The sequence below is a fragment of the Phocoena sinus genome, chromosome 13 (assembly GCF_008692025.1).
Source record: "Phocoena sinus isolate mPhoSin1 chromosome 13, mPhoSin1.pri, whole genome shotgun sequence".
In the NCBI taxonomy this organism is placed as follows: Eukaryota; Metazoa; Chordata; class Mammalia; order Artiodactyla; family Phocoenidae; genus Phocoena; species Phocoena sinus.
Genome location: NC_045775.1, coordinates 31,319,961 through 31,328,855, shown reverse-complemented (window position 1 = coordinate 31,328,855; position 8,895 = coordinate 31,319,961). Strand labels below are relative to the sequence as shown.

The 8,895-nt window shown below is 40.9% G+C and overlaps 2 protein-coding genes across 9 annotated transcripts in view; one reads left to right on the top strand and one right to left on the bottom strand.

The window, feature by feature from the left end:
• Positions 1 to 3,104: 3,104 nt before the first annotated feature.
• Positions 3,105 to 8,431, bottom strand: MORN2 (MORN repeat containing 2). 4 transcript variants are annotated; one of them, XM_032652581.1, is made up of 6 exons: positions 8,288 to 8,370; positions 6,280 to 6,338; positions 6,130 to 6,180; positions 5,596 to 5,702; positions 4,730 to 4,866; positions 3,105 to 3,339 (listed from the first exon to the last, which is right to left on the bottom strand). In XM_032652581.1, exons 5-6 carry the CDS (start codon positions 4,864 to 4,866, stop codon positions 3,237 to 3,239), a joined length of 240 nt encoding a protein of 79 aa, XP_032508472.1. In that variant the 5' UTR covers positions 5,596 to 5,702; positions 6,130 to 6,180; positions 6,280 to 6,338; positions 8,288 to 8,370; the 3' UTR covers positions 3,105 to 3,236. The 4 variants fall into 4 exon arrangements, with proteins under 4 accessions (XP_032508472.1, XP_032508470.1, XP_032508473.1 ...); XM_032652579.1 differs by having other exon boundaries at positions 6,280 to 6,761; positions 8,288 to 8,338; XM_032652582.1 differs by lacking the exon at positions 8,288 to 8,370 and adding an exon at positions 6,657 to 8,259.
• Positions 8,403 to 8,895, top strand: part of DHX57 (DExH-box helicase 57) — a 57,067-nt gene continuing 56,574 nt past the window's right edge. For 2 of the 5 annotated variants that reach the window (XM_032652574.1, XM_032652572.1), the window contains exon 1: positions 8,403 to 8,516. The gene's annotated coding sequence lies outside the window, so the exon portion shown is untranslated. Of the gene's footprint in view, positions 8,744 to 8,895 lie in introns of all 5 variants that reach the window. The other 3 variants (XM_032652578.1, XM_032652575.1, XM_032652573.1) reach the window with 3 other exon arrangements.

Genomic DNA, 8,895 nt, shown 5'->3' with positions numbered 1-8,895 from the left:
GTAAAAACACTAAGGTCTTTATTGTAATTTTAATATGTAGCTGTCATGTACTGCTTTGGTAATTTCAAAATTATGTTATCTAAAAGGTAAAGAAGGTTTTTAGGCATAGAATATATGAGCGCACACTGATCTACTTTTTAAAAATTGAGGTATAACTCACCTATGTCAGAGAGAAATTTTCCTCTACCCTTCTAGATTCTTCTGGCTGGTCTAAGAATTACAATGAATTTGACATGAGACAGATTAACAGGAGAAAATCAAACAAAAGTTTAATAATGTGGGAGGGAATCAGGAAAACTGAACAGCTCACTAAAATGGCCAAAGCCCTCTCTTAAAAACCATATCAGCTAAAGACAAAAGAGGATGTTGAGGGTAGTGGTTTGGGACTTCAAAGGAGGGCAGTTCAAGTGGAGATGGAAACGCAAATGCAAACGCTTGGTAAACAACTGTTTGTTGGGCCCTGCAGAGGCAATGCTACAGAGTGGACTCTGATCTCTAGGCCCTGCTCAGCTTCCCCCGCCACACCTAGCCTAAATTGTTTGCAGATACCTCTATTCTGGGAAGAGGTCCTTTATCAAAACTCTTTAGGCAGCTCAGGGCAGAGGTAAAAAGAAAGACTTCAGGAGTCTTCTGTTTCTTAAAAATAATCTCCCTAAATTAATCCTCATGCCAGAGAGACACATTTTGGGGTGGCAAATTTTGCTCCCCTACTCATAACATACATAAAATTTGCCCTTTTAATATGAACAATGCAGTGGTTTTTCATGTTCACAAGTTGTGCAACCACTAATTCTAGAACGTTTGCATCACCCCAAAGAGAAGCCCCATGCCTCTGAACTCCTCCTCCCTGGCAACCACTAATCTACTTCCTGCCTCTATGGATTTGCCTATTCTGGACATTTCACATAAAATGCCGTATAATATGTAGCCTTTTGTGACTGGCTTCTTTCACTTAGTACAATGTTTTCAAGGTTGATTTATGTTAGAGCATGTGTCAATACTTCATTCCTTTTTATGGCTGAATAACATTCCATTGTACAGATATATCACATTTTATTTATCCATTCATCAGTCGATGGACATCTGGGTTTTCAGTATTGGGCTGGTATGAATAGTGCTGTTCTAAACATTTGTATACAAGTCAATTTTCTTGGGTGCATACTTAGGAATTGCTGGGACATATGGTAATTATATGTCAATTTTTTTTCTTTAAAGATTTATTTATTCATTTTATATTTTATTATTGCTGCGTTGGGTCTTTGTTGCTGCACACGGGCTTTCTCTGGTTGCGGTGAGCAGGGGCTACTCTTCATTGCAGCGTGTGGGCTTCACATCGTGGTGGCTTCTCTTGTTGCAGAGCATGGGCTCTCGGCACGCAGGCTTCAGTAGTTGTGGCACGCAGGCTTCAGTAGTTGTGGCTCACGGGCTGTAGAGCGCAGGCTCAGTAGTTGTGGTGCCCGGGCTTTGTTGCTCCGCGGCATGTGGGATCTTCCCGGACCAGGGCTTGAACCTGTGTCCGCTGCATTGGCAGGCGGATTCTTAACCACTGCGCCACCAGGGAAGTCCTATGTCAACTTTTTGAGAAACTGTTTTCCTCAGCGGCTGTACCATTTTTCATTCCCACCAGAAATATTTGGGGTTTCCAATTTCTCCACATCCTTGCCAATCTCTGTTATTATGTCTTTTTAAATATAGCCATCCTAGAGATTGGGAAGTGGTATTTTTTTTTAATATTTATTTATTTGGTTGTGCCAGGTCTTAGTTGTGGCAGGCAGGCTCCTTAGTTGTGGCACATGGGCTCCTTAGTTGTGGGAGGCAGGCTCCTTTGTTGTGCCATGTGAACTCTTAGTTGCAGCATGCACATGGGATCTAGTTCTCTGACCAGGGATCGAACCCAAGCCCCCTGCATTTGGAGCACGGAGTCTTAACCACTACGCCACCAGGGAAGTCCTGGGAAGTGGTATCTTATTGTGGGTTTAATTCGTATTTCCCTAAAGAGTAATAATGTTGAACATCTTTCGTTTGCTTATCAGACATTTGTATATCTTCTCTGAAGAAATGTCTATGCAAATCCTTTGTCCATATTTAAACTGGGTTGTCTTTTTATTTATATATATTTATATATGAGTTCTGTATACTGAAAACTAAACCTTTACCAGATATATGATTTGCAAATGTTTTCTCCTATTCTGTGGATTGTTCTTTCATTTTCTTGATAGTTTCCTTTAACACACAGATATACTCTTTTTTTTTTTTTTTTTTTTTTTCAGTATGCGGGCCTCTCACTGTGTGGCCTCTCCCGTTGAGGAGCACAGGCTCCGGATGAGCAGGCTCAGCGGCCGTGGTTCACGGGCCTAGCCACTCCACGGCATGTGGGATCTTCCCGGACCGGGGCACGAACCCGTGTCCCCTGCATCGGCAGGCGGACTCTCAACCACTGCGCCACCAGGGAAGCCCTACTTTTTATATATATATATACATTTATTTTATTTTTGGCTGTGTTGGGTCTTCATTGCTGCGCGTGGGCTTTCTCTAGTTGCAGCAAGCGGGGGCTACTCTTCGTTGCGGTGCGCGGGCTTCTCATCGCAGTGGCTTCTCTTGCTGCGGAGCACGGGCTCTAGGCGCGCGGGCTTCAGTAGTTGTGGCTCACGGGCTCTAGAGCGCAGGCTCAGTAGTTGGGGTGCACGAGCTTAGCTGCTCCGCGGCATGTGGGATTTTCCCAGACCAGGGCTCAAACCCTTGTTCCTTGCGTTGGCAGGTGGATTCTTAACCACGGCACCACTAGGGAAGCCCAGATACACTTTTTAAAGATGACAAAACTCAGGCACAGGATTGGAAATTGACTTTGTCAAGATCTGCATAGTTTTTCTTAAAATGAGCAAACTCTCTATTGAATCACATTAATTTCTTTTCTTTCTTTTTTTTTCCCCCCCTTTTTTGGCCACACCGTGTGGCATTCAGGATCTTAGTTCCCGGACCAGGTATTGAACCTGTGCCCCCTGCAGTGGAAGCACGGAGTCTTAACCACTGGACCACCAGGGCAGTCCCTACATAATTTATTTTAAACTAATTATAAGATGATCAAAAGAAAGTTCAAAAAAGCATAAAGGAGTGATGGTTTTATTGGCAAAATTACAATATATAGGTAGTGTATGAAGTTACTGCAGATGACATTTAGTTGTTTTCCTTACAACTAAAAGCTGCAATTACCACATTAAAACTTCAATGCAGAATATCTACATGTGGAGCTTTAGCCTCAGGCCTGGAGCAGCTGTGAAATGAAAGTTACCACACCATTCTAGTCCGTGGATATCAGTATATTGTCCTTCACCTTCCACCCTGTAATAGTAAAAAATAAGTGTGTTCATTAACCAAGACCCAAAATTTACAGTCCAGATATGATTGTCCAGTATATTATATACTATGTCTGAAGAATTATATCTTTCCATTATCAAGTTTTGTTCTAAAACCTGACATCCTGCTTTCACATCCTACAAACAAAAAAAGAAATTACTATTCCAAACAAAAATTGTCATTATACAAATTTTGGTGTCTAAGATTTTAGGATTACATATGCTTAGTTTAGACCAAAACAGTCAAAAAAGTTTATATTGGTTATCTGGCTTAATTAGTTCATTCATTTATTCAACCAATGTTTATTGACCTTCAACTATGTTTGAGGTGCTATGCTCTATGCTGGTGTTTTCTGGACTCTTCAGAGTGGTGAAAATGCACTTCACATAACCAAACAGACCTTTATCCCATGGGTTAGAGTTTTCTCCCTTTATTAACATCAGTGGGAAAAGTTTACATGTTGTCATCACAGACTTGGCATCAGAATAGGTGAACACTTTCTACCCTCCTCAATATGTATCAACCACTTCATGGCAATTAGGTTGCATTTTCAATTCTGGAAATAATAAAGGGGTAGTTATAAATGAACCATGAACTTCTAGATGACACGGCATGGTATTTGGTGTGAGGATTAAGCTTGGGAAGATACATGGTGGAGGGTAGGGGTAGGGATTTGGAGGAAGGTGGTCAAAAGGTACAAACTTCCAGTTACAAGATAAATAAAGTACTAGGGATGTGATGTACAACATGATAAATATATTAACACTGCTGTATGTTATATGTAAAAGTTGTTAAGAGAGAAAATCCTTAGTTCTCATCACAAGGAAAAATATTTTTTTCTTTTATTTTGTGTCATTGTGAGATGATGAATGTTCACTAAATTTACTGTGGTAATCACTTCATGATGTATGTAAGTCGAATCATTATGCTGTATACCTTGAATTTATACAGCAGTGTATGCCAATTATATCTCAAACTGGAAGAAAAAATAAAATTTAAAACTAAAAACAAAAGTTTATCAAGATATTTCAAGTGAAAATAATTTTTGGCCTAAATATTGTCAATAATTGCAACAAGCTTTCCATTTCCAATATGACTGCAAAAAGTTCTATAGGAACAGAAGTCAAGAGGAAATAAATGAAAAGTCTAATAGATTATCACCAAGAATGATATTTTCTTTTGGAGGCTCATGATGGCCTTAGCCTCTCTTATAACATTTTTTTCCCCAACATAGAACCCAAATTTTCCAAAATATATTATAAATATATTTTAACTAAATACATTACAAAAGAAATTTAGCATCAACTAAGTTTTTAAGCGAATGTGCCTGAAAAGACTCTTTTAGAACTACAATGACATTTTATTTTAAACTTACCTATTTTCATTGAAATTTCCAGTGTACTTTGCCCCAGTTGGGAATGTATAAGTCCCCAGTCCATGAAACATATTGTCCTTAAAGTTTCCTTCATATACTGCTCCTGAAAAATGCTCAAGTCTTCCAAAACCATTCATCTGTTTGTAACAAAGGAAATTACCTCAGTAACTAATCTTCAGTTCCCTAGAACATTTCAAAAATGTACACATGTCTATCATCTACTTTGTTATTATTTAATCTATCATTGTATCATCCTTTATTTTCACAAAAATAAGATAACATTTTATCACAGTCCTTTGTATGTATCTTTCTGTGAAGCTCACCAAGTCAATGTTTCTGATCTGGGGCACTTGAACATTTTGGGGGTCCATGATGATAATAACAGGAGTCCTCAAGATACCTTGACTATATCAAAAAGCTTAAAGGACAATCAGTTTAGTTAGCCCAGAAATGGCACAAAGAAGTTGTTAAGAACAAAAATTTGTATTCAGGCAGACCTGAGAACACATTTTTGTTTCATCACTTACTAGCTGGGCAAGAAATCTGAGCCTGATTTCCCTCAATTGTAAAATAGGAACATTAATGGTATCTGACTCATGAGGCTGCTATGAGGATTCAATGAGAAAACTATGTAATGAGTTCACTTTGCTCAATGAATAGGAAATAAGAAAGATGATAATGATGATAATTAGCTCTCTGCATGAGTTTAATACTATTCTTATGTTCATATATGTTAAATATAATCATTTTTTATTTTTATTGCATGGTCTACTCATATGTGTTTTTTGATTAATGGTGAAATGCCTGGAATCATTTAACCAATAGAGTTACTTATCCACTATCAATGCTCAAAACAACAATAATACCTTGTCATCTTTCCAGCTTCCTGTGTAGACAATCCCATTAGGAGTGGTATGAATACCTATGCCATTTCTCTCAAATATTCCAGAAGATGTTCTTGTACAATCCCCATCTAAACAAGAGAGAAATACTGAGGATTATAAAAGGGAACCCTGTTTGACTAGATAATAAAATATTTATGCTCAGGCTTAATCAGAACTGCATCCCCTATGGGTCTCTTTGGCTTCCTAGCACTGAAACTGATGAGACCAGAGATGAGGAGCTCTGTGGACCGAGGTCTTGTAATCATTGACGCTCAAGGGCCCAGAAGATTGACATATGGCTATGGCCCTCCCATAGCTTTCCAAGGCACACTGTCTATACTTAACATTGGAGTTTAGATTTAAAATCTGTTCCTCCATTAGTACTTCTATGTTATTTTATTTAATGGAGTTAATATCTCAGTAGTAGTTTTATAAAGTGTAACAGTCTCAGTTTTGTACCCTTAATCTACTTAATTTTAGTCTGTATAGAAAAAAGTAATTGAAATGTATGCTTACCATACTTGTCTCCATTCGGAAATATAAAGTTTATCTTAAATACTTCTGGAGCTGTTTTAAAAGATTTCAGAAAAGTCACATAAGCTTAAATATTTTTACATCATAAGACCTATAACATATTTGCTTTAAGAGCTAACCAAATAGACTCACGTCATATGATCACAAGCATATCATGATTACTTGGCATTTCCATAGTCTAGTGTAGGGTCCTGGGGAAATAAATGATTTTGTCTAGATGATCAGTTTTTACTTGTTTATTATAACAGCTTTATTAATATATAATTCACATACCACCAAAGTTACCCTTTAAAAGTATACAAAATTCATTTTTTAGCATACTCAGAGTTGTGTAACTGTCACCACAATCTAATTTTTCAATATTTTAATCACCCCCAAAAGAAATCCTGTACATATTAGCAGTTACTCTCCATTACCCTAAAACTCACCCAACCCCTGGTATCCACTAATCTACTCTCTGTCTCTATGTACTGGTGTATTCTAGATAGTTCATAGAAATGGAATCATACAATATGTGGTCCTTTGTGATTAGCTTCTTTTACTTAGCTTCAAGGTTCATCCATGCTGTAGCATGTATCAGTATTTCACCACTTTTCATTGCCGAATAGTCCATGCTACAAAAATAACACATTTTGTTTATCTATTCATCAGTTGATGGCCAGTTGGGTTGTTTCCAGTTTTGGCTGTTATGAATAATGCTATGAACATTCATGTATAATTTTTTGTGTGGACATATATTTTTATTTCTCTTGGGTATATGATCTATTGATTGTCCCACAGAGGTAAGGTAGTGAGCACTCTCTGCTTTGGCAGTGGAAGGAAATAGAAAATAAAGAAAGATAGTAAGTGAGAAGGGATGGGGGAGGGAGTGGGGTCCAAACAGAATGATATTGGAATGGAGACCAGGTGAAAAAGGGACAAAGACAACCGCAGGCCTAGGGGGTGGAGGAGGGGTGGAATTGATGCCTCAGGGCCCTGGGACATTTAGTGGACTAAAACGTTAGAAACTAATTTTTGCCAATACTGAAGAAAACGTATGTGAAGATAAGTAAACTATAACTTCTAGGACAATAGTCTACTAGAATGGTACTCAAAGTGTGGCCATCCATTAGAATCATCTGGGATGCTTTACAAGTTCCTACGCCCTTCCACACTGCTGAATCAGAATCTCTGTGGATGGGACAAGAGAACTGATCTTTTTAATTGAAAAATTAATGAGTGCCAGTTGAGAAAGGCTGGAAGCTCATCCCCTCTGAGGAAACAGAGTTAATAACACAATAGGCAGAAGACTTAAACATCATCAGAGAGAAAGGGAGGGTATAGCAGCCTTGAGACAGGAGCAGCTGCTTATGAAAAAATAATTAGCAATCTAGGAAATGAATAATGTAATTGTTGAAATAAACCTCTTTAGAAGGGCTGAATAGCAGAATGAATACCGTTGAAAAGTAAATTAGTGAACTGGAACACAAGGTTGAAAATTTTTCCCAGAAAGAGGCGTAAAGGAAAACAGATATCACCTGACAAGGCCTTTCATATCTCCCCTCACCCCCAGACTCCTCCAGGAGCCCCCAGGAGGTCTACCCCTAATGTAGTACTTAGGGCCCTATTAAAATAACGCTTTTGTGCCAGAATCCCTTCTCACACTCCACTTCTCTGGGTCAGGATCACAGATTAGTTAAATCTCTTTTCCCACCCTCGTGTCCAGCTCAGTGCTTAGCACTTACTGGTAGGAACTGAAAGTTTAGTGAATGAGTGGCACTTGGGAAGCAATCGTTAAAGGCTTACTAAGCAGAGCACTAAACGTGATCACACAAGAAACCGAAGTATTTCAATTGCCCTTAAATGGTTCCACGTCCGAAACTTTGGAGCTAGAGGGAGGGAACCTAAGAGATCGAGACTGACAACAGAGAGGAAACTGAAACCAGAGACGTTGGCACTTCCCTAAGGTGTCACAACAGCGAATCGATGGCCGAATGAGAGCTAGAATCCAGGTCTCCAGATTCCCACAGCACGGGTTCTCCGCGCCCCCATCCCACCACGCTCAGGAAATATGTCACACCTGTACGGGAGTTGCCAGGGGCCGAGCTCCGGCTCAGTGCGAGCTCTACTTAAAGGGGCGTTGGGAGGATGGGACACTCACTTGACACAGGGGTGCTGGGGAGATTTTCTGGACTCTGCGATTCCCCCTTGGCCGCCAGCTCTGTGGCCTGGAGGGAAGGAAACAGTAGCTCAGCGCAGACTGCGACTTGGTTGCTAGGGCGACCAGGCACCTCTCACCCGGAAGCGAATAGGCAAAGGCCCGAGGTTGAGCGAATCAGAAGGCGCCAGGGCTGGGCCGCTGCAGCTGGGCCGCTGCGGAGCTGCTCCAGGTGAGATCCCGGTGGGCGCCGCGTCCTAACAGACGCCACGGGAAGCAGCGCTGCGAGCCCGGGGCGGCCTCCCTTGCCGCGTATGAGGGATGTATTTCCGTGTGCGTGGTCTGCGCGTCGCCCCAGTAGTCAGTGTGCGGACCCTTCTACCAACTCCCTCTCCCGGAGTGGTCAGGGTCTGAGGCGCCTCCCGGCCCGGTGGGATACAGCCTTTCTGGCAGGGGCCGGTGAGTCTGGGGCATTAGGATCCCAGGCCCTGAGACCGGGCCTGGCGGGGGTCGGCAGCTGAGGCTGTCCACGCTCAGGCTGGAGGCGGGGGGAGCTGAATTCAGGCTCGGAGCAGGATAAAGGGTGGGATTGGAGGGGCTCAGGTTTCGTT

What these genes read in the sequence shown, in the direction of transcription:
- MORN2 (XM_032652580.1), bottom strand. Translation starts at nt 4,866, where the DNA reads ATGAATGGTTTTGGAAGACTTGAGCATTTTTCAGGAGCAGTATATGAA. An exon ending in GGAAATTTCAATGAAAATAG is followed by an intron (nt 3,340 to 4,729) that starts GTAAGTTTAAAA and finishes TTACTATTACAG; the next exon opens with GGTGGAAGGTGAAGGACAAT.